This window comes from Fringilla coelebs (assembly GCF_963513975.1).
Source record: "Fringilla coelebs genome assembly, chromosome: 12".
Lineage (NCBI taxonomy): Eukaryota > Metazoa > Chordata > Aves > Passeriformes > Fringillidae > Fringilla > Fringilla coelebs.
This window is the reverse complement of record NC_140038.1, coordinates 7462211-7487781: the sequence shown is the minus strand read 5'-3', so window position 1 is coordinate 7487781 and position 25571 is coordinate 7462211. Positions and strand designations below refer to the sequence as shown.

Sequence of the window (25571 nt, the reverse complement as noted above, 5' to 3'; positions counted from 1 at the left end):
ATGTGTCCTGACCATCCCTGTCCCTCATCCTGAACAGCTAAAATTATCCACAAAATTCCATCTTAATTGGAACCAAAAAAAAAAAAAAAGTGGTACAAGATAATTCACAACTTTAATAATTTATATAAGCCGCAGCATTCTTTATGTAAACAGCTTGGTACTAGCCTACCATCAGTTGAACAATTTTCTAAGGCCTAAGGAAGAAGGATTGTTCTTCAGGTCAACAAAAAGTAATTGTTTTAAGAATTTCAGTACAATTTAACTTGACAGACAAAACTACAAATTATCATTGTTTCTTAGAACCACTTGTCTTGCTGAAGATAATCACTATCCGTAAAATTATTGTAACGATTCTTCTCAGGCTTGAAATAATGCTTATCCCTACCCTATGAAAAGTAATGATGGTTAAGAGGTGGTTTGGGGAGTGTCTCTGAGGGCTGCGGAGGCTCAGGAGGATTTACAGCACTTCTGTCAGAATGGAGAAATGTTTTATAATGGACATGTCTCAGCAGGATGCTGGGAGCTCTGCAGAGATAAGAGATAATTGCTTTTCAGCAGTGTGCACCAATTGTGTAAGGGTGTAATCATACATGCAGCGTGCACAAGAGTGAATGCATTGGGAAAATGAAGGCATTTCATCTCACCTGCCAAGAAAGCCTTTCTGCCCATATCATCACACAGAGGTTACTTAAATGGTTTGAGTTTTTTGATTTTCCCCTTGCAGGGCTGAAAGCAATCATTCCTCTGTCCCTCCCACATTTTTCCTGTTAAAAGTTAGGCAAATACTATCTAGTGACTGTAAACATGACTTTACTTTTGACTTACTTGTGACTTGACTTTTTCCTTTGTCTCTCCATATTCCATTGTACTCAGTTTTCCATTACCAATATCTTTTTCACCCCTCTCCTTTATTACTTTCCCATAAATCCCTCCATCTCTACCTATTTGCTTCTCTGTCCTTTCCCTTATCCCTTTTTGAGTCCCACCCATTCCATCCTTGTTGTCCTTATATTTATCCTTAGCAATTCAGCCTCTCTCAGGCTTTTCTGAAGCCATTGTTCTCTTCTCCTGTCTAGATTGCCCTTTCTCAGATTCTCCCTTCTTTCCCATGGAATTCTTTCAGAATTTTGTTTGTTGCTTCTCTTGAAACCAAAGAACAGCTGAAGGAAAAAAACCTAAGCATTCCTCCAAGCTTTAAAGTGCTGTAGTCCTGTGGGAGTGTGAAGACAGCCTAATGAGTCAGGCAATTTTGTGGAGTCAGTCATGCACCAGAGGCTCTGCACATACACATTTGTGAGCTCTACATCTTCATTTTTCTTTCTTCATTTCCCCAGCTGCTTCACTCCCAGCTTCTCTTCACTGACTGAGCAAGAAGCTGGGAGAGGCTGCTGTGGCTTCTGCTGGTTTGGGGCACTGAGTGCAACCCCACAAAGCTATGGCACAGGGAAGAATTCCTCTCCTATCAACAAGGCATGTAGCCAAACATGAGGCTGCTCCTACTTCATCCCTACTCAGCTTGATGGCTGAATGTATTCAGCAACTAAATGCATAAGCACCCAGGAATGGCAGGGGTGCCATTTCCTTGTGCTGTTCAGGGCAACAGAATCACCACTGCTGGCTCTCTTCCAGCCTGGGAATGCACCTGACTGGTGCTGCTCAGCATTTTGTACCTTGCTGCATGTCATTTCCTGAATGGGAATTTTACATTTTCATTCAGCTGTTGCCTCACGTGAGCTATACAACACTACAGATGGATTAAAACACATGGCATACTGCACAAACAGGGTTTATGTAATTGATAAAGCCCTGAAAGTACAGATTGTCTCTGCCAGCTGCCACCCCAGCTGAAACAGGCCCATGGTAATTATACCAGCCAGCAACTTCACTAGCCCTGAAAAGTGTTACCAAGCCAAAAATGCTAAAAAGTCATGGGAATAATTCTGTTATAGCTCTCTGAAAGACACACTGTAAAACAAAACCAAACCAGCAAAGAAAAAACCCAACCAAACCCCCAGGGAAAACACTAGAGAGCTTGGAATTAGAACAATTTCCACTATTACTATCTTCATCTGGTTGAACAGCTCAGATATTAGACACCACTTAGGATGGAGCATTGCATTTTGCATCACTACAAATCTCAGGGGATCAGAAGAGCAAGACGCCAGTTCCTTTGACAGTCTGTGGGCTACTTCAAAGAACCTTCCCTTTTTTTTTTTTAAACTTTGGTGTTCAGCTGAAATGCTGAACTATTTAAAGATGTAAGAATTACTTCCACTAAGACTAATCCTTACTCAACAAAGACACTGTACCTAACTGCCATACATTCCTGCTATAAACTGCAGCTCTTCATTTATCAATAACATCCCCTAAACAAAAGAAAACTTGACATGATTTTCTTCTGAAAAATGTTGCTAAAATTGCCATTTTCAATGCCTCTCATAAGTATGAAAAGTTATGTAAGTATGATCAAAGTTATGAGATCTTGTGAGATTACTAAATATTGCATCCATGTATCAATTATATGTATTTAGTTGTAAATTCCTCAAAAACTGCTTTTTATGAAGATCACCTCTTGTTAATAGACAAGCATTCCTAGATGATGAGGCTGATCATTGCTGTGCTCTCCAAATGTTGCTTTTATATGAACCATTAATAATTTACCTTAGGCAAAAGGATGGTGGCCCAGATGTGATTTATGGAAAAAAAATTGAGATGAAATGTTACAAATGGCAGGATATGCATGGCTTAGTCAAAGCAGCAAATGACTTCCCTGTTGGACTGTAAATCTGGGTTCTGAAGCTGTTCCAGAGGAGTGGTGTACATGCATTCTGAAAGCCTTTTGAATTTTTTTTTTAATTGAGTTGAATTATAGCTCAATTATAGCAACATGCAGACATCTTCCAACACATCAAATAAGCAAAACAGGTGTCAATCTTACTATATTGCCAAGTGTTAGAACATTAGGAGCTCTTTCTGAACACTCTGAATACCTGAATTTATCCAGGTTCAATAAAGTGTCCCACTAATTGTGTAAGAGCACAGTCTAACCCAACAGTATTCTCCAAAAGTTTAAAGCCAACTTACCTGTGTGTCTGCATTTAGAACTTTGATTCTCTGTGTGGAGATGAACAGATCCACTTCAGTCAAGGCCTGGGATTCTCCCTCTGAAGTCTAAAAGACAGATGATGTTTTACACGGGAATTTTTAATTTTCAGAATGACAAATTCACTGACTGCTTCAAGCATAATGTGATGTGAGACAACTGCACTTTAAACCATTACAGAGCTGGCTATTCAAAGGTGTTTCTAAAGACATGCAAAGAGTACATTTATTGCATAGACAGAGTGAAGCCTACTCTGATATTCTGGGTAAGAGAGAATTTTTGGAGCCTGTGGGATTGACGGCTCAAGCATTAAAATTCTCAATTTATAGCCAAAACAGGTGAAAAAGTATGGCTGGTTTTTCCTCACTTTCTCACTGATGCGCTTCAGTACTTCAGGCACCAGGTACTTGAGAAAGTACAGCTGAGAAGGTGACTTAGTTCCCATCAGCTGTTTAGCCCTTGCCACCTTCAGTGAGCTCACCAAAAAAAGTGTAAACTGATGCTCAGTGCTGTGCTGGGGTTTAGGACTTTTTTTTAGCTATTTGTTTTTTTCCTAGAAAATAAAGAGCTGAGTACTGAACTAATGTTTCTCTCATATCACAGAAGGCCATCAGGGGACTTTTAGACCACAGCTTCTTCTGAGCACAGCTCACTAGGGAAACACTCCCATACCCCATCAGAGGGCATGGCCACAAGGCAAGAGGGATTACACTGTAATGCCACACCCCAGTGTGAGTCCTGGCTCTGTCCACTTGAGAAAACAGGAGAAGAGGTGGCAAAGCAGCTGCTACCTCTCACTGAAGCCTTGTCCAAGAGCTTCCCTAGTTCTGTAGTCCAGCAGGAACATATGGATTCCTCCAGGCTGCTTGGGCACAGGGACCGCTACAGGTGGTACTGAGCAGCACCTGTGGCAGCAGCCTCAGAATAAAATGGCCACAGATTGTCTCAGCCTGGGCTAAAGGCAGGCATCAGCCTCCAGGTCAGACACTAGCTCATGATGACAATTATGTATTTGCTAATCCTTTTTGGAGCTATAAAGGCTTGGCTATGCCTATAATTCATTTAGATTAATTTTATTCTAATTATCTTCCAGCAAAACACAAAGCAAGCACATACTTTGGCAGACACTACTTGTATTGCTTCCATCCTTATGGTGATATTTTTGTCATCTGTATTTAGTTATCTGAAGTATTGTTTTTAACAGCGCAATGTTTCCTGTGTGAATTGTTCCAGCTACTATGTGGTGAATTTATTTTGGTTTTAAATATCAACAATAACTTAATAAATACACAGTAAGTCACAGGCACAGGAAGTACATCTTACTGCTTTGGTTAGTAAAATCAAAATAAGCATTACATTCAAAAACATCTCCTAGCTAACAATGGCTGTACATCTGGAGTAAACAAATCACAGGTATTCAACAGGAGAAGGGCAGCAGACAGGCACTCCAGCAAATGAACAATGAGGGAAATGAGTTCATTTTACTCCATTCACTATTCTACTGCAGACCAAAGAAGAAACCAAAATGACAACTTTATGAGGATCTGTAATGAAAGATACGACACTCCATGGAAAACAAGGACAACAAAAATGTAAGTAAACATTAGCATTCAAGAAAAACAGTTTACACACCGCTTTTTTCTTGATTTTAGCCGCCTTTTGCATCCTCTGAGGAGTAGCATAAAAAAAAGAATGCAGACAGATGTACACAAAGGGAAAGAGAAAACACAGTGTGGGAAGTCAGGGAAACTTTGACTGTGAATCCAGACTGCTGAAAACTAAAAAACTGGGAGCAGTGGGGGAATGATGTTCAAGAGAGAAATATTTGTTCATACCTTATGCAGTTCTCAAGCATAATTGGATTTCATGGCATTGTGCACATTCACAATTGATTACAAAAGAATTGGTACCAAAGAGTTGTCTGTTATCAGCTGCTCCCAACACTTATCCTGCCTAATTTACAGAAGTCAAAAATGGCAGCACATGCATCTTAAACCCAAGGTTCTGTCTCCATGTTGATCACACATCTACATGTAGCTGTTTCAGACAGCTCAAGCCCCCTGCCATGACTGTCCATAGTAGTCATGTACGTCTGAGAGATTGGGGATGTTATTAATACATGCAAGAGTTTTTAGAGAGTCAATTGCAATCAACAATTACTTACTGTAGCTTGAGATATCACAATATGCTAAATAGAAACAGAAAGGTTTGGAAAGTTTAAAGAACTGGACCTTTCTTGCATTCCACTTCTTTCTAAATGCTAAATCAACCATCACTCATGACAATCTCTTGTAAGTGGCCTTTCCAAACTTGTTTCCTTCAAAACCATGCAAATTTTAGCAATTAAATACTTCATTAACTATGCACATACTTTTTCTCCCAGCATTTAAATCTGCCTTTAATGGTGTGTTTATTCAGATGAGATATTTACAGCAGAGGTAAAATAACTTCTAAAATAAAAATCTACTGCTTAGATTCTTAACCAGAGTACTATTTTCTTTATACACCTCTATGAAGCAGTCTATGATATATTATTTACAAAGAAATTGTTTGCTGTAAATAACACCAAATCCAAACACAATAGCAATGAATATTCTTGTCCTAAAAAAGTAATAATATAAGTAATAATATTGAGACTAATTTTCTCAATTTGTAGTAAGTTAAAGGAAGTAATAACAGAAGAGTAAAACCACAGTCAAACAAATACCCCAGTGCTTTGCCACTGGAATATTTTTCAATTGCAATCTGCAATTTGTCTCTCGTACTTGAATTTGTTAAACAGCTTCCAAAGAATTTTGAATAGACTCCAGAATCATTTCTATTTTGCTGTATGAGTTTTTACAGCAAGCACTGTAAACTAATGGTATTTATAATACTGATCAATACTTACCTACCTGTACCTCAGGAGAGGTTTGAGGCTGCAGATCCTGCACCATTCAGGGATCAGCTGTTAAAGGATCAGAGAGTATTCTAGAGCCCAGGAAGATGCCCTACCTTGACACGGCTCACTGCCTCCTGGGCCTGCATCATGCGGATGTTTTTGGAAGGGTTGCGCTCGGACAGCAGCTGGGTGGAGCCCAGGTAATTGGCTGCAAAGATGATTCCATCAATGAGGTCCTCAGGTTCACAAGGCCCTGGAACTGACAGGAGGCATTTATGGTTACTGCCCTTCTAAGGAGTGGGGAGATGAGAAATTGAATAAAGGATATTGAGGCTTGAACAACCTTTCTAATACTGGGACTGTGCTCACCATCCTCTTTATTCAGCTGTTAAGCTTTACATCCAACTTGATTAGATTGACAGTAAAGAACAGTCATTCCAGAGTTTGGCTGAAATCTCTTGATACTGAACATTTTTTATTCCTCAACAGTTTTAGAAAAGAAATGTGCTTTGAGCTAGATCCACTTGATGACCTTCTAATGCATTTTTTTTAAAGTATAAAAATCTTGTGTGAGGCAAAAAATGACACTGAAGGGGAAGGTTAATTTTAAAAAAGGCTTATTGTTTGGTGTTCAATTTGTTTATAATCAAGACAATGTGGAAGATTATTATGTGGAAAGAATATATGATATGATTGATATGATATGATGAAATGATATGATATGATATGATGATTAAATGTACTGAAATAGTGGTTTACACATACATCTTTCAGTGAGCTTTCCTATGCTTAGTGTTCCCATTCTAATTTAGCAAAAGTCTTCCAACAGAATGTAAACATGATTAAAAGGAGTGACTTTCCTTTTTAGGCAGTGTTGCTGACACTTATTCATCCCTGCAGATCTCAAATCCACCTGCCAGAAATCTCAACCCCCAGCAGAAACCCACAGTCTTTGTGATTCAGGACTCAAGGTATATAAACACATAGATACATATTTATAGCAGTCCTGTACTCTTCAGAGACCTGACATTAACTAACAATGCTCATACAAATTGGAGGTATTTGGTTTGCTGTCAAACTCCATTGTTTTAATCTTCATTATATACCACAGAACACATGTGATTTAGCTCACATCTGTACAAATCCAGTAATGGTTTAGATTTTTATTATAACTCAGAATAGAATTCTGTGGAATTTAAAAATTTTTGAAGTATTGGGAAAGCATAAAAAAAATCGTGACAATCTCCACTAGAAGTATGAAAACCCTCAAAGAAATCCTTGAGAAGCCAGTAATTTAGAAATCGCTGAAACTTTTCATAAAGGCCAAGTCTTTCAATAGCTCAAAAACCAATCCTTGTCTTGCAGCCTTAATTCACTAAAAGAAATCAAAGAAAATGAAAATTCCACAAGAACTTTGGTCCTGTATCACTGCTTCTGTTTGCTTACATCTCTGTACCATTATGTTTTCCAGCAGATGGATGGTGTATTTTGTATGGTGCCTCTTCTGATGGTGTTATTCATTTGTCTTTTCAGGTCTAGAAATTAGTCTCATACATCTGTACTTCTTCCAGCATGCAACAAAATACTCATGTTGCATGATATTGACATCTTGTTTCAAGGGCAGCAGAGAGGGAAATTAATTAAGGACGTGAATTTAATGTTAAGGTAGCAAAACCTCATTAGATACCTGCATCAACACACTCACTCAAAATTAAAGTACCTTTAATTTTGTTTTCTTTCATTCACTTCGGGCTAAGTAAATGAGGCTAAATTGAATCAAGATTGCTTTAACTCTGAAATAGGCTTACCCACATGTTTAAATCAGTTTAAGTAAACTCCCTTAGTAGGTAATTTAGATTAATTTTCTTGAAATGTTTGTGTCTGAAGACAAGTAAAACCGCAATTCTTTGTGGAAATTCTCATACAATCATTATTACATCAAGCAAAATGCCCAGGGTATCTTTGGGGTCTGTGCAACCTATGGATGCTACAAAGGAAAAAACCATTTATTCTCATGTCTTGGCTGTTTGTGACAGCAATGGGTGTTTTTAACTAATTTGTATGAAAAAATTCTTGAGCATGGAAAAAATCTAGGGTGTTAAGCAGTTTTATAATCATAATGTTATTTATTTGGATTTCTTAGAGACTGGGGCTTTTTTGGTTGGATGTCATTAGTTGTCTTTTCAGAGCTTTAAAAAATGATGTTTTGCAGAATCATTATACTAGCAACAATCAGCTACATCATGTATAAATCAGCAGCATGCAGAAAATGCTTACAGCAGTAGATAATAGAGAAAAAAAGAGACATGTTGGGCAGAAAACACTTCCAACATACATTTCCCATCATGAAGGCAATGTAAACAACTGTCAGGTAAAACAAGACATCCCTTGTAAGGATGGAATGGTGCTGAAAATTGCCAGGGTCAAATTGGGTCACCTGGGTGTTTTCTTCCCTTATCTCTGTCTGCTTTAAATAATGCAAAAATGCAGACTTGGCTGAGGTCCCAGCTCATCAGAGCACTTAAGCATGCCCTTGAGTGCAAGCGTGTGCAAAGGCTTACTGATGAGGAAGGGAAGAAGAAACAGGTTTCAAATGTGAAGTTTGATGTGAGCAAAGATTGGCATTTTATGTTGAATATTGGTGCTTAAACATTAGATAACTATTTCTGAAAAATTTACCTGCAAATTTCTGCACTTGTCAAGGCAATAGAGATTACCTGGTTTTCTGCTGATCTATTAATGTAACAAGTATAAGGATATTTCGAGACTAAATAGACTATGTCCAAACATTTTTAAATTAATGTTTGCATTCATAAAAAAAGAAAAAAAACTCAACAAAAAGAATCAATAATTAGCATAACTGAATTAATTAATCTGCTAAGAATGCATTTTTATATACATCATGCACGTCAAGGATTCAGACAGTATTTGGAGACTGCACCCTGAGCACAGAAGTTCAGTTTCCTGCTGAACTATCAGAAGTCACTGAGACGTTGGGATGTGGGGCACTGCAGCAGATTTTTCATAAGGAATAAATGGACACAGGGCATAAGTAACCTTCCAGAATGTCTACTACTGCTTCCATATTCTGATTTCTTTACTTCATCATGCTTGTTACTGTGTAAGGGAATAAGATTTAAAGTGATAGGACAGAGTGCAGAAAAGCCAGAACCACTGAACATAGAACTAATTACTCCTACGAGCATGTAATGGTGGTACTAGCACTAAAATAATTCTAACAGTAAAGGACATTTAGATATGATAGATTAAAAGGTATTCTTTATGTTCATATGGCATATGAAAAATATAATGTATCAGTAGAAATACAGATATAGCTACTGTAGTTAAGGAGTCATGCTGAAACTACTTTAAAACTGAATAGGAATATAACCAGAATATGGCTGTGGTATTGCTGTCAAAGCTCAGGGAACAACAGCAGCGTTAGCTGCCAGAATCTTTTCTTATGTGCAGAAGGGTCCTGTACTTTTTGGGACTCTACACACAAATTAATAATAAAAACTGTGTTTTTCCTCTGAGTTCAGAGAGCAGTCATGTAAGCTATCATAAGCTCCTAGTGAGCAATGTATTTATTTGTATTAGACAATGCTATATAATACCTGCAATAGAAAAAGCCTAATAGACAGCTTATCCTCACATACTGTGCCACTACAGAAAAAATCAGAGCAAGCAAAATGATTGAACTAAAAAAAGGTATTGTATTTTATTATGTAAAGGGTATCCTGACCCCTTTCCAGCAGAGTAGTGAGCTGACTGGTATGTAAAGAAAAAGACATAACCTTTTTATCCTAGTAAAATTAAAATGTGCAGTTGTATCTGCAGCACTGTGAGGGGGGAATTGTTTCGGCTGCTTTAAAGTTCTGTGCATGCTGGCCTTGCTTTGTGCCTGTCCACTATGCAAGCAGCAGATGCTTATTACAAAGCATCAGCTTCCTTTTTTTGTCTCTGCCACTCTTGGGGAATGTGTTTAAATGTACCTCTGTGTAGGGCCTGTTAGCCAGTACATGCCAAGTGTTCCATGTAATATCCCTCAGATGTCAACCTGAAGGGACAATCTTTGAACTTTCCATTTGTTCTAGTTCTTTAAGTAAATTACTGAAACAGAAAATGCTTGTCGAGATGGTGAGATCAGGAAATAAAGGAAAAATGTGTTGGATATCCTAATATTGTTCTAAATTGTATTAAGTTTTCCCTGAGTTGAGAATGGCATTAGAAATGAAGTTTTTCACAATCTTTTAAGGCTTCTATTGTGTGTGTTCATGACAGATCTGAGTGATCAGATTCTTGAAAATGTCCTACTGTCTTTTCTCACTTTACAGTGTAGTCATTTTCTTTTCAGGAAGAGCTGTGTGCATTTTCCCTATGAAAGGTTCTTCAGCTGTCTGTGAATCAGAGAATGGTAATGTTTTTCAGTACAATTCTCTTTTATTTCTGTCCACCTGCTTGTGCTAATAAATTGACTTATTTTTCTTCAAACAGAATATATGTAATAGCACTGCAGAAGAGATTGAAGAAACATGTGAAAGCTTTGCTCTCCTGAGCAGAGGTTGGATTACCACTGTTCGGTCAGTTTGGGAGAACCTTTCCACTCATGCTGACAGCTGAGGTTCCCAGAGTTCAATAATGGGCCCTGAAGAACACAGTGCTCTTACACATTCATAAACCTCCTGCTGGGGCCCACTGTTACACCCATTTAACATCTTCCAGATTTGTAGCCATTATTCATTTTAATATGAAACTTTCTGGGAGCTCCACCTGCTCCTCCTTTTTATCACCACTAGGCTCCCATTGCCAAAAGGAGGGTGCAAAAGTTAAATACTTCCATACTCAAACTTCTCAGCTGTGTTCTCCTGGGTTTGACTGGTTTTTAGAACTGTGATCTTTTATATATAATAAAGTATTTGCTTCCACTTCATCCTACTTTAATTATGGATGATGTCAAACTTACCATCAACAAAACTTGGAAAGGAAGACACTTTCTTTGTCTGTTGAGAAATAAAAATGGTATAGCTGTAACAAAAGAACTTTCACACAATGAAGTGAATTGTTATTATATTTAAACAGCTGACCACTGTCACTTAGGCACTGTTCAGCACACTAAACACATTACATCACAGTCACTAACCCAACCTAATTTACTACTGAAGTGCTTTGTACTTAGGAGTCCCAAAGTACTTTAAGGTCCCACCAAACAAAAAAGTAAGGGAGGCAGGAGGAAGACCATGACAATGGCCTAGGAAGCCTGATGTCAAGTGAACAACACAAACCAGCAATTCCCAATACAATCAGTTGCCTACTAGATCACATTGCCTATTAGTGATATCCCAAATTGCCAATAAAGGACATTTAGCAATGTTTTACAAAGCAAGATTCTGGGTCTGTGAATGAAAATAACTGTTCCTGACTGCTCAGGACATAGAATTACACTTAATCTTAGCAGGGGCCATAGGAGTGCTCTTCTCAGGCTACTGTCCCTAGAACAGATACAGTCTTTCCATTCTTTGTCTTTTGCCAGCCTCCTCAGTTGTTCCCATTTCCAGGAAAGAGGCTGATTTCTCCATTATAGGAAAAGGCTTTAGAAATGTGCCTCTTCATTAATATAACAGGCTACAGGCCAAATATGTTATGGTCTTGAGATAAGAGACTTCTGCTTTTAAGTCTCAATTTCATTTCATTTTGTCTAGCCCCAAGCACAACTCATTCTGCATTCTCAGATGTCTCCTTTGCTCCAGTCTTCAGTGACAAGAGCAGGTCTGTCTATCACTGTGTCTCTTCACAGCTGACTAAGCCAGGACTGACACTGGGAGGGGCGGGGGAGGAATGGAAACAGAACACAATTTCTTTTGGATGCCACTTTTGCACTCCAATAACCCAAAAAAGAGAACTTCTGAAGTATTCTCCCTACTCTGCATGTCATCAGAAAAATTTAGGCTTGAGTACATGCCATAGACAGTTACATAAAATGAATGAGGCAGCAAAAATTCATGGGTATAGTTCAAAGCCTTTTCAGAGCAGGCAGATATGGTATTTATTGTCAGTGCAGGAAAAGAAAGGGAGCTTAGGTTTGTGTGTGAGAGAGGGAGAAGGCTGACAGTGTGAGGGCTGCTTTCCCTGCTGGAAGCCTGGCTGCAGGAAGCCCGGCAGCACAACTGGCAGCCCCAGGTACCTACCTCGGGGGGATTGTTATTGTCAGCTGGGCCATTGAGGTCTGAACGCTGCTGCTTCCTGGGCTGCTCTAAACCATTGCACATCTGCAGGAAAAAGGAAAGGATTGCACATCCATTACTTATCTGAAGTTATTTATGTACAATCAGTATTCATTGCTGGTACCAAAATATTATCATGTGATATAGCAGTTGGAATTTCCTACTGTAATTTAGCAAATATCAGTTTCACATAAAAATGTTAAGCTGTTTAATTATAATAAAGTATCTACTTTGATGTAAATAATAGGATATTTCAATTATCATTAAGTAGCAGTTACAGTACTGATTTAAATATAAATTATTTTATGTCAGTGCAAATTTTTCATACAAAATTAAGTCAAATGCTATCATGTCCAAATAAATCAGAAAGCAAAGTCAGAATTTTTTAGTGTGTTTATTCTCAGTATTGTACAAAATCAAAACAGCCCTAATGGGCATCTCTGATCTGAAAGCCAGAATTCTAGCACTGAATGTAGGATCCTGTGTTTGTGGCAAAGGAGATACTTTGTGGCATTTCCTTCCTCATGCGCCAAGCAAATCTACAGGATGCTGGCAGTACAACCTCAGGCTTCAGAAGAAATGAGGAAGAGAAAATATAAAATCATGCACAAAGAAAACACTAAGAATTTTAAACTACAGAACACTCCTTTTTTCCTGTTCCAGGAGTCTCAGGGGCAGAATTTTTTTTCCAGACCTGACCCAAGTCACCCAACACCACAACCCAGCATGGAGAGTGCCCATGTCCTCTAAGTACTGAGAAAGGGAAGTTTTCATGGCTCAGATTTTCATTGTTAAAAACCTGGAAAACCAAGGTGATTTCTGGAACAAATTTTTATGGTTTAGGATATTTCATTTTCCCTTTTTTTCTTAGTTTCCCTTTAATGTATAAAAATAGGGCCAAAATGCCCCTTCCATTGTAAAGCTTCAGAAAATAAAAACTTGTATGGAAACCACCAAGGATTATTTGAAAGGGTCAGCCTGAATGTTAAGTGGGAATGTAACTCCTTGGCTTCTGACCTTTAAACACAGTATGTAGCTGTAGGCAAAACAAGTCTTTATGTTCACCTCTAGACAAATGATTCCCTCTGACTAATATTTAGTCAGCAGAACAAAATATGCTAATGAAGCCTGCACATTAGAGCTCGGTAATGACAACTGTCAGGTAAGACAACACACACAAAGCAAAGATTCACCCAAGTAGTAAGCAGGACTTTAAGAAAGAAACAATCTGATCACAGGAAAAAAGGTCAGACTTCACACTCTTCTTTCAAAAAGACCTCGTTCCTTATGTGTTAGTTTAGTGGTGATGCTAGTACATGTCAGGAGTGAAGAGAAAAAAATTTCTGATGAGTAATTCCAAGTAAACAAGCCCAGTTTGGGAGAAGAGGAGTCAGAGTAAGTTGAGAGATCTAAGCATTCCACAAAATGATTTCAATACTCTATCAAATTTCAGTTGACATTCAAATAATTTCCAATTTATTTTTACCACCTCAAAGAACCTTTTTTTTTTCTTTTGTCCTTGCATATATTTAAAATTGAGAACCAGCCATGATGAGTTTCAGAGAACAAGCTCTGCTGAATTCCTAGGGAGATGTAATTAGGAGCACATGCTGCCTTCTGATTTAAACTTCCTGAGAAGACTTTTTCACTTCTGCATCTTCAGGTAGCAGGCATTGATTTTGCTGTCGAGTGGTGTCAGGAGCTGACTGCTAAAACTCTGTGACTTGGCCAATTAGCACAGAGAAACTGGTTTTGTTTGAGACTGGACTGTTTAGCACTTTCAGTAAGCACTTGGTAAGTTGGGAACTGTCATTTGGTAACAGATATTTATTAGTTCTGCCCCACAGCTGCCTAGAACACACAGGAGAATGCAAAAACCTTCTTTGATACTCTTCATTTACACCCATTTGTGTTTTCTACAAACTGTTCTCAAATGCATCCCATAATACACAGACTGACTTCCAGCAAGACATTCCTAAGAAACACATTTTCTAGACTGCCTGTCATCTTAGTTTCTTCACGCTGTGCTAAAGGTGAAATCTTTTACAGACAAAAGACTCCTGGATTTGGACTCTGCAGCAGCAGAGCACTGTCCCCGTGCTGAGAGAAGGAAATAAATATTTGTGTCAATACTGAGCTCTACCAGCACAGGCAAGGGAAACACAGTAGCAGCATTGATGTGTGCAAAGCTTTTGGAGGGGGGAAAAGAGATAAAATACAATGGCTTTGCTAAATTGTTTTTCACAGATTTTTGTAGGGATCTGTAGTCCGTCTCTAGATTTCCATGTTGAAGAAGGACACAGCCTATATGACACTTGTGCAAGCAGACTGACACTGCAGGAGCTCGTGTTGTCCCTACTAGGGCAGTTAGTGTGAGCATGTTTGGTTAGGTCTCAAAGGTATGCCAGTGTTATGGAAGAATGACTGAGAAATGAGAAGCAGTAGGATTCAGTGTCACAGGCAGCATCACTGAAAAGCAGACTTTCCTCTGAGGTCCTCTATTGTATTTGCAGGGAATGCCCCCACGAAGGCAGGAATGATGTATTTGACTCCATGTTCTCAGAAGGCTAATTTATTATTTTGCAATACTATATTATATTAAAGAACACTACACTAAACTGTACTAAAGAATACAAAAAGGATATTTACTGAATGCTAAAAAGATAATAATGAGAACTTGTGACTCTTTCTAGAGTCTTAACACAGCTTGGCCCTGATTGGCTAAAGAGTTAACTCACACCAGAGTTGAGTGAAACAATCACCTGTGGGTAAACAATCTCCAAACACATTCCAGGCAGGAGAAGCAAATGAGATACAAATCATTCTCCTTTTCGCTGTGGCTTCTCAGCTTTCCAGGAGAAAAATTCTGGGTGAAGGAATTTTTTCAGAGAATGTGAATGCCACAGTCCTCCTTTATAAAGGAGGAAAAATTCATGGTAAATTCCTGTTTCTTCAAAAGGTTAGAGCTGGGGTAGGTGTTGGTGCTGTTAAAAACATTTTCTTTTATTGTTGGCAAATAGGATTTGTTTGAATAAGGTAGGAGAGGACAGATTCTCAGGATTCTCACATTCTAGGCTTCCCTCAGACTTGTCTAGGGCCAATCATCCCCTTTAGTGATTCCTTAGAAATATTTACAAATAAAGGCTAATCAAGCCAAGCTCATATATCCCTGAAGTTTTGAAGCCTGAGCACTTGTATTTAAGATTGGAAACTGGCCCACACAGAAAGTCAAACAAGATGCTTACTTTGTTTTTCTTTCTCTGTAAATTGTGAGGTATTTCTTATAAAGTGACTGTTTTCTGGAGCAAACCCAGCAATAGGAACCTTTAAAATCACATTTGTTTAGTTGTTATTTAGCAAATGTCTTGCAAACAGAATGTTAACACCTATCATGAGCTAAGAATTAATAGCTGTGCATTTTAATGGAATGGAAATAAGCAGTAATTCTACCTATGTGAGGCAGGAAAGGAGAGAAGCAGAAACATGAAAAAGCTAAGAATAGCATACTATGTGCATAAAACAACAAATGCACCTTCCTGCTTGCTCATTGTTTACAAAAACTGACATACACATAGTATATCTTGATTTAACCTAGAAGCATTTAAATCTACATTTATTTAAAGATAACTGAGGCAAAAAACTGCTCTATATGCAGTATGTGTGCCTCTATCATCCTTTCCAGCATGATATTTTGTACTGTGAGATGCACACTTATAATAACAGATCTTTTAGCAAGGTGACAAAAGCAAGGCTCTTCTATGCAGCTTCTCTGCAAACAGTAAGTTTAGCATGCAAATGTACTGACAATAGCCTTGGGTTTTTTTCCTTTCACTATGGAAGAAATTGAATTATTGTAGTTGGTTTAAATATTGTAGTTAAAATGATGGCTATCTTGGTTTCACAAATGAGACACAGGTTCATTTAGGCAGCACGCTAATTCCATCCATCCCTTTGGCATTTCACAGTAAATATAAATAAATAAATATTCCATAGTAAATATTAAAATAATTGAATGTCCCAGAAGAAAAACAAAATCCTGTGCATTTTAGCTAAATTCTTTGAGGTCTAGTGTTAATGCTAAACATCCAACCACACCTTGTGCTAAGGACTTTTAAGGAGCTACTAAGAAAAAACCTAACTTGGGCGTGTTATAGATGGATAATGAGATGATTGGCTCTCACAATTAAGAGATGAATACTGTGTGAATATTAAGAGAAGCTTTATTGATGTATAAATATGTTATTATAGTTTAGATGTCCTCTGTTCTCCCCATAGATCCCTTTGCCCCCCTCTGTATTGTTGCCATCCATCTTGGAGATGAATTGGCTATGTGGTTGGCAGCCATGAAGGCAGCTCCCAGCACTGCAATTTTTCCTTATTTAGTTTTTTTGTTGTATTTTTGTTAGGGTTTAATAAACCTTTAAAATTTGTAAAGTGAACAGTTGTCTCTCCCAGGCAGAAATGGGTACTCAACTCTTACACCCTCACCATGAGCCTGATTTGTGGGTAAAGCTGAGAATGATTATCTACAGTAGGTGAGAACACAGCAAGGTAAGACCAGTCTTGTCATGACACACACATTCAAGTAATGCTTGGCAAAGGTTATTGAACTTGGTTTTTATTCTTTCTTTTATCCCTGAAGGCTTGGGGTGGGTATGTGTCCATTTGTGAACCTCTGTATCTCTGTAAGAAATACCAGTTGACAGCTTTTTGCCTAGGAGGATTGTGATCTTCCCTTAAGTGAAGGGCCCACAGCAGCTGTGCCTTGTTGCCTTTCTTAAAAATGAAATGCATGCCTTGACACCCAGTTTGTTTAGCCTGATCTGAAGTAGATACCTGTACTGCTGTATCTCTAATTCCCTGTCTCCATGTTAGAAGGAATGAAACTCTGTGCACTGTCCAGTGCTCTCTATCCATTCAGACAGGAGTTTGTGGTTGCTATCATCCAGCCTGGGGCTACCTGTCACAGCAGTACTTCCCTCCATATTAAATAAGATGAATGTATTGGTCCAAGACTGACAGGAAATAACAATCAAAGCTCAGACACGCAGTTCAGAAATATTTAGGTACTTCTGGTTTTTTTCAGATGGGGCAGTTAAATCAATACCGAGGTGTTACACAACCCTCAGCTGTTAGCAATCTCTTAAGAATGACAAAGGTACAATGCAGTTCAGCTCAGCTTCTGGTAAATAAACTTAAAAATAGCAAAAAGTTGTTGAAATTAAAGTCTGTTTGGAATATTGTCTTGAATGGGCAATCGTTCAGTGGAGGGGAAAAACCCAACAATGACCAAACACTGAGGGGTTCTTTCTTGTTCAGGAACTTGTCTTTTGTTCCACAAATATTTTGAGAACTTGCAAGGAGCAACACTCCCAGTAGTAGCTGCTGGGAGAAAGAAAGGCCATCACTAAGTCTAGAACATGCTACCTCAACCTCTGTGCTCCCAGCCAACACCTAGTAGCTGTTCAAACCTTTCAGCATCAGCAGGCTTATTCACTAAGGGACTTTTTATGCTGGCAGTAGGGCACTGAATATAGTAAGTTGCACAATTTGGTTATAATTATACTTCTGGAAATAGAATGTAGTAATGAATATTAAAAACTTGCTGCAGATATGGAAAATCTGAAAATATCCCCTTAAGACTTTTTTTTGTTCACAATTATAATGAAGGTCGACCTGTTTCATCAGCATATACTTAAGCATTTGATTTCCTTTTACTGTTTTTCAGAGGAATTAATGTATTTTAATGGAATCACCTGGACTAAAATGTTTAACTGTGGGGCACTTAATTATAGCAAATCCTATTTACAGAGTTGATAAAGCTGAAACAGGAAACTTATGCATGTGAAGTTTAATAAAGCATTTTAATTAAAGATAAGGCAAAATAATTCATTTGTCCTTAGTAGTTTGTTATCCAAGCATGTGTTATGTTTTACCTCTTTTAGGTAGATCTGTTCATTGCAGAAGATAACTAATATTCAACTGCATATAATTTTAGCGATGCAAAGTCAAGGCTTTAAAATGGCATAAGGGAATGAGGTATATCTCTCTAAGAAGCAACCATGTTCAATTTGAAACATCAGGGAAAAAAGTCACCCCTCTTTTCTTTTAGAAAACCTTGAACTTCATTCTTAGACTCTTTTTCTGGCACTCAGCATTAGAACAAGAAAAGATCATGCACAGTTTAAATTAACTTCTACATCATTCTTATGATAAAACTGCTTAACAGCATTTGTGGAAAGAGTAAAGCTCTTATTCCTTCCTCCTTGTCAAGGTCAAGATATGTCCAGCTAGTAAAAAAACCCACAACAATAAGCAGGCACTTCTTGAAGGTTTTTTAACATATGGAGTATCTAGATTTGATATACATCCTATCAAACCCAGAAAATTATCAACCACTAAGGCAATGGTACAGGAGCCATTAATGGGAAAAAAAAATTTCAACTATTTCAATGCTGACCCCAGTGTTAAGTTTCTCCAGACTGTCACTGCAGAATGAAAATAGTGTAAAGAAACTGGTTTTGCCCCATGTAACTGGAATACCTTTGTTTCAGTTGTCTCTTCTCTTTGCAAAACCTCTTTGCTAGATCTCTGCATATGCTGATTACATTTAGCACCTCTTTCTAAACACACAATGTGATTATGTGAATGCAGTTACAGTAAAATTTAAAATATTGCTAATACATTTACATATTCATAGATATAAAAATATTTTTAATTTTGTTTGGAATAACTAATGTAACTCTTGCATAATGCCTCTGACAGTCTGGTTAAAAAAAGCACCTCATACCTGCTCCTGTGGCCACTTCTGTCTGTCCTCTGGAGATCTTGACTTTGCTTTAAAACCTCGATGCACATCTCCACTGTGCTTAGAGGCAGATGGGATATTCAGTGATTTTGGCCTCCCCTCGTGCCTGTTAGCACTGTGAACAGCTTCTCCCTTTGAACAAGTCTCTTTGTAGTCATGTGCCATGTTTTCAGTCCCAGTGTGCTCTGGACTCATTTCTGTTGTACTGTTAATACTGCTCATGCTCATACTCATTTTGATTTCTGCTACAATCTGGTCAATGTCCTCTTCCTGCTCTTCCAGCTCTGCATCCTCTTTCCTAGAATGGTATGGTGATATTCCCTGTGAATTTCCGTTAGCCTCTGCTGGGTAATAGTCCGGATAGTCACCTTCACTTTGACAGTACTGTATGTTTTCTTCTTGGTCTTGGATCTCCAAAGATGATGCTTCATCCTCCAAAATCTGAATGCCATTATCTTGACCTTCCTGCCAGTCTTGCCTGTCCATCACCTCATTTTCATCTTGGTGCTGAATTTTGCCTTCAGCCCATTCTTCTACAGCTTCCTGACATTCATCTGTTTCAACATGGTGTTCCTCATGGGGAGCATACTCCTCCCCATTGCAGTCCATTCCTTCCAGATAACTGTCATCCTCTGGACAGTATCTGATGTAGTATGTGATCCCCTCCTCTTCTTCTGGCAAGCCTTCATCGTAGTCCTCCTCCTCTGAAGTGTTGTTTACATAGTCAGAGCTGGAGTCACCATCTCCACTATGGTCATTGCACTCATGTTCCACAGGGGTAGGACTGCCTGCTCTGACAGTTGCAAGTTCTGCCTCCTTTGCTGCATAATCTTCAATGGGAAGGTCACTTTCTTCGTTTTCAGGCTCCCTGTTGTGAGATGAAGTTGGGCAAGCTCTGGCTCTGTGATCCAGCATGCTGGCTGTAGTGCTTTGATATTTCCTGTTTGCCATAGCCAGCTCCTTACATGACAATCATTTCCAGCAATTACTGCAGGGAAGATAGAAAAACACACACTCAGGAAAAGGTCATCAGCAGAGAACACTGATGTTAATAGGAAGCAAACAGATAGATTCATTTGGTAAAAAGCCTGTGTTTGTAGATATTTGACCAAATTCAGACAGCTAACTTTTAAAATGCTTATGCTATGGAACCATGAAATCAAAGTAATAAGTTGCACTCTGAAAGGAGCAGATAAAGAAAAGGTTCTACATTTGTGCTAAATGTATTCTAGTGTAGGCTCTCTTCTGTCAATTTGACAGAGAATTAATCCTGAACCTTGAAATTAGTTTTCAATTTCTCTTTCTTGCCAGTTAGGGGTCGTGCTTTGATCACTATGCAGTAAATGGGACCTCTTTTCAATTTTCAGCTTAGGCATTTCTTTAACGTGTACTGAAAGCAAACATTTAGAATCTGACCTGCTCTTACCAAAACTAAAGGGAAATAATTCTACTAACTTGGCAGTCACATAGTACACTAAAAGATAATGTATTGGTATTAAAAGTGTTATTTTTAAAGAAGCACTTGCTGGTTTATTAGCCCTTTCTAGCTGGATGCCATGAAGTATCTCCCATTGTTAAATCAAATATTGCTTTTAGAACAGATTATTTCAGTGGGAAGGGACCTACCACAATCACCCAGAGCTGACCAAGCATGCTTTAAGGCCCTCATGCAAATGCCTCTTAAAACACTGACAGGCTTGGGCATTGACTGCCTCTGGAGGCCTGTTCCAGCATCTCACCATGCTCTTGGTAAAGAAATGCTTCCTAGTGTCCAGTCTGAATCCAGACTGTCATAATACACCTTTGAACCATTCCCTGGGGAGAAGTTCAGTACCTCCCTGCCCATTTCCCCTCTGGAGGATGCTGTAGAGGACAATGAGGTCACCTCAGCCTCCTTTCTACAAATCAGACAAGCCCAAAGCCCTTTGCCATGCCACAAAGGACACTTCCTTCTAGCCCTTTCACCAGCTCTGCTGCACTTTATGTGTGCACATACACAAACCTTCCCATCTTTTTTAAAAGATGGGGTCCAGAAGTGCACACAGCAGCCAGGTGAGGCTGTGTCAGTGCTCAGGACGGTCCTGTGCAGCAGAACAATCCCCTTTTTCCTACCAGCTGGTCACAGCATTTGACAGGCCCCAGGATGTGCTTTGCTCTCTGGGCTGCCAGAGCACTTTACTGAGTCCTGAACTGCTGTCAGCCAGCACCCCAGAGCAGAACCTGGCATTTAGACTTAAATTAATCCTGGCCCAATGCTCCAATCTATCCAGATCCCTCTGTTTTTTCAGAGTCTAAGCTATATTCCAGGTAAAACACACATATACAGTAAAACCTCACTAATTCTTCCTGCTAAACACTTGTGCTACTTTAAATTGCATGTTTTTCTATGTACTGGATTTTAAATAAGCAGGGATTATATGAACTATATAAAAATAGTTAAAGGAAATAGCTAATTCTAGACAGCCTTGACAAGTGTGGTCTGCTGCATGATTTGGAAGGGGGAAGTAAACTACTTTTAGTATACGTGTTTCTCTGTATTTCATTGTTGTATCTTTGTGATGAACTTGATCTGTGCAGTTACTTCATTGGCATCAAGTGAGCTCGGGCTCCTCACCTGCACCACACAGTTTGATTTTAGGAGCTCAGGCTCCTCACCTGCAAGAACATTTTGATTTAACCAGTGTCCAAAGGCTTGGGCAATAAAATAGCATGGAGCTAGAGGGTGAGAGGAGCTATATAGGGAGAAATTTCTTAGACATTATGAACTTAGAAAAGAAATCCTGTCACTGTAACCTAGAACCATCTAGATATCCCTGCAGAACTTTTGATAGCACAAGAAAAGTCACAATCCTTAGTTTGTGAGAAGTCCAGGGATTTGATGTATCTATAGATTATGGCAAAGATATCATGTGGCAAATCTATCCCTGAAACATGGGTTCTAGATTCTGAGATACAAAGCAGAGATGATGTTAGTCACAGGAGGAGGTATGAATGGAACCCAGCATATGGAGCTGTTTTTGTTATTGTTATCTTGCAGAATTAGTGCTGACAGAATAAAGCTTTAAATTAAATAGTGTATCTGCAGAGAAGTTTTAAAGGAGAAGATCAGTGAAGGAAAAACTCTCAGTGATTACTTGCCCCTCTTCACTATTGGAAGAACTAGCAGACTTGCAAGATTTTCTCAATGCAATCTGTATGTCCACTATCCCTTTAATAATAATGATACTTTTTTACTTTGGAGTCAGTTATAAGAAATTCAGAACACCAAGCCATCCATCCACTAGGGTTAGTCTGAGTATAATTTAGTCAAAGTCTGATTTAGTCAGCTCTTATGGCAAACTAAGGGTGTTTCTATACTGTGACTGCAGTATAAACAAAATGTATTGGATTAAAATAGTAATGTAAGTAGTAATAGTAATCTAAGCCACAACACTGTAATGCTCTGTACAGGCTGCAAAAAACTGCCCACAGGCTAGAAAAAATTGCTTGTATGACTATTTCAGGCATGAGTACACTACACAAGCATGTTCAAAATGAGTTAGGATGGAGTGCTATAATAATTTTGAATGGCGTTGCAAGAAAACTACAGATATCTCATCTGATTCAACCATTTATTTTTTTTTCAGCAACAGAACAAATTAAGTGCCTCTTATTGAAAGAGAAGTTCTCATCTGCAATGGCCTCAACCTTCTAGTGGAAATATTATCCATATTAAATAATACTTAAATATTTACAGTACAGTTGACCCTGCACATAAGTCACAACAGCGTAGCTGAAGATACAGAAACACAGAGCCTGTAACAAGCACAGTTTGAAACCCATGACTCAGATTTTCCTAAAGCATATGGAGATGAGAACCCTTTTTTTAGCCAGTATAATGGAGTTTTTCCACCCACATATAAGGCTCTTTATTTGGTATCCAGCCCTAAAACTGCCATAAGTGGTATCTCTGCAGTGATAGCCCTTTATAAATTCCAGTGGTAAATGCTCAAAGATGTTGCTTTCCTGCAGGAAAATCCATTGCATTGTAGATGTTCTAGAACACATTGCAGGAAGCCACCTGAATGTGATCTGAGAGCCAAAAGGCAGGGCAGGAGCCTGGGGAGGGAGGGATGGCTGATGAGTGGAGTTCCATCAGCTCTGGGGAACTGCCAGTGTGAGGGCTCTCAGCTGGGCACTGCAGTCCTGCCCCTCAGGGGCCTGGTAATGTGCAGCATTTGCACTGGGTGGGAAGAACTTTAAAAAATCATGGCAGACTGGAAACTTTTTAGAGCATAGGTGTTAAGAAATAGAGAAAATAATTCCTCTCAAGCGTGTCTAGCGCTGGTAAGAAATAGAGAAAATAATTCCTCTCAAGCATGTCTAGCACTGATATACTGGGACATGGGAAATGGGTTTTCAGTTAATTCAGCCTGAGTGATGATTGAGGACAGTGCTTTACTCCTGTATGCTGGAACTGAGGTAAAATAAGCTGGATTTTGGGTGAGAGGCAATGCTGATCTTAATGCTATGGAAACTGAAGTTACAAAGCAATTTCTGCACAATAATTACAGTTCTAGTTGGCCTCCTTTGCAATCTTCTCAGGCACGACTCTTAAGGTAACAAAGTACTGAAATAAAAAGGCAGAATTTATTATTTTCAGCCCATGAATTGCAGACTGAATGTGCACTGATTACAGCATCTTCAAGTACAAAATGTAACTTCTCCAACTGTACCAACACATCAGAATTACTGAGCTGAGTTTTCAAACACCAGTCTGAGAACTGCTCTTTATGGAGCTGCACATACATTGCTGTCAAGGAAACACACAGCTGTATTTTAACTCAAATATTAGAACAGCCAGGGCAGCCTAGCTTTCTTCCTGTATCAAAATATCTCTCAAGCTTCCTAGCAAAATGCTTTAGTCACAGATTAGGTCTAGCATAACCTGAATATTTTAAGCTGTTTCATGTCAAACAGCAAAGTTCCTTAGGGCCACAGGTCTGAACTCTTCTGTCTTCTCACCTAAAGAGATATTTATCTTCCAGATTTTAAATGTACAAAGCCAGAATTTTGCTTTTTTTTTTTCCTTTTAGAAATGCAACAGATACAAAATTTTTACCATGTGTTCTGCTGCTCAGACTACTGCACAAAGCCCTTGGAGTGCCTGATTGCATGGATTAGTACTTCAGCTGATATTCACATCAGTTACTGTAACCTTCTAACATCATAGGTATCTTAAAAAAAAATTAGAAATTGGAGAAAATACTGGACTTCTATCTTATATTGCTCAGTGTTGAAGAGAGAAGTAACGATTTGCTGGATCCAGAGGCACTTTATCCATAAAGGCTCCAATTGAGCCTACAGATCATTTTCTCTGCTTGGTGTAAGACTCCCTCCTACTTCTTGTATCTCACCTCCCTCCTTGATAGCAGGGAGTTAGGTCAAACTTCTGCATCACTCCAAGCACATTTTCCCATTTCTGGCTGCAGTTGGAATGAAGTGTTCCTGGGAACATAGATCAGTGCTGGATTCCTGTTTACCTTCCTTGGGATTCAGTAATTTTATCTTGCTGAGACAATCAAACCCTGACTTCTGTTGTACAGTGCATCACTAAATTTCCATCAGTGTTGTCAGGATCAGTGAATAAGGGATCAGTTACACAGGGTTCTCTGTAAAAATGCTTTTCTTTCAATAATGGTTTTACTTTATTTTTCTTAATTTTCCCTGGCTCAGCTGTATGTTGAAAGGAAAATCAATCTCCAGGAAACACATACTGCATTTTCATGTGACAGTAAAAAGGAGTATGCATAGGGGAACCAATTTCTTCTGCTCCCAGAAACAGAACTACTGGGTTACAGCTGGAATTTATTCTAATCAGTGCTCATTATACTCATTAGCTTTCTCCTGAGTTTGCTGCACCTAATCCCAGACAGCTGTAGTGAGGGGTTTATCAACCTTAACACTTTTACATCTTTTCACCTGCGTAGAAAGATCTCTTTACTGTCTTTCCAGTAAAAGAGACCAATTAAATTAGCTTTAAGAATGGAAGTGGTGCACAATTACAAACATGGTGAAATACCCAGTATCATACTGCTGGCAGTAGTTAAAGAACTGCATTGCATCTATACTTGATTCACAAACTGAATAGCATTTCAGTGGGAGCAAAACAAGTTATTTACATTTAACATACACAGTGATCTGAGGTTCTTTTGGCAACTAATATACTTTTGCATGCTTATTTAAGCCAAATGATTTTTGAGCCCTGCTGTTCCAACTTAGAGGTGAACCTAAGAATTTTACTGGCCTGAATTTGATATATTCACTTTATTTTGCAAGGCCTCTTTCCTGTGCCTTCTCCTCCCCAGATTTGTTTTTCCATCGACTCCTCCTTTCTCCCACACTTCAGATATCTGCACCCTTTGTCAGTTTTGACTAAATTGATGCTCTAGTTTTGCTTCCTTGGAATTGTTCAATACCTCCTATTTTCTGCAGATATCCTCTGCAATCTCGCTGCCATTAAACTGGCTCTACTCTTTATAAGTCATGTTCAGATGGAAGTTATAAGCACTGCCA

General features: G+C 38.7%; 1 protein-coding gene across 6 annotated transcripts in view; it reads right to left on the bottom strand.

Moving 5' to 3' along the window:
- Positions 1-25571, bottom strand: part of APBA2 (amyloid beta precursor protein binding family A member 2) — an 84009-nt gene that overhangs the window by 14125 nt on the left and 44313 nt on the right. For 5 of the 6 annotated variants that reach the window (XR_014616449.1, XM_084213366.1, XM_084213365.1 and 2 more), the window contains exons 2-7: positions 18999-20004; positions 12173-12253; positions 10951-10987; positions 6098-6243; positions 5268-5291; positions 3085-3171 (exon numbers count right to left, since the gene is read on the bottom strand). Coding sequence is in view for 5 of the 6 variants with exons in the window: in XM_084213366.1 (XP_084069492.1) it covers positions 3085-3171; positions 5268-5291; positions 6098-6243; positions 10951-10987; positions 12173-12253; positions 18999-19967 (1344 nt within the window). In the remaining variant the exon portion in view is untranslated. The remainder of the gene's footprint in view (positions 1-3084; positions 3172-5267; positions 5292-6097; positions 6244-10950; positions 10988-12172; positions 12254-18998; positions 20005-25571) is intronic. The other variant, XM_084213367.1, reaches the window with a different exon arrangement.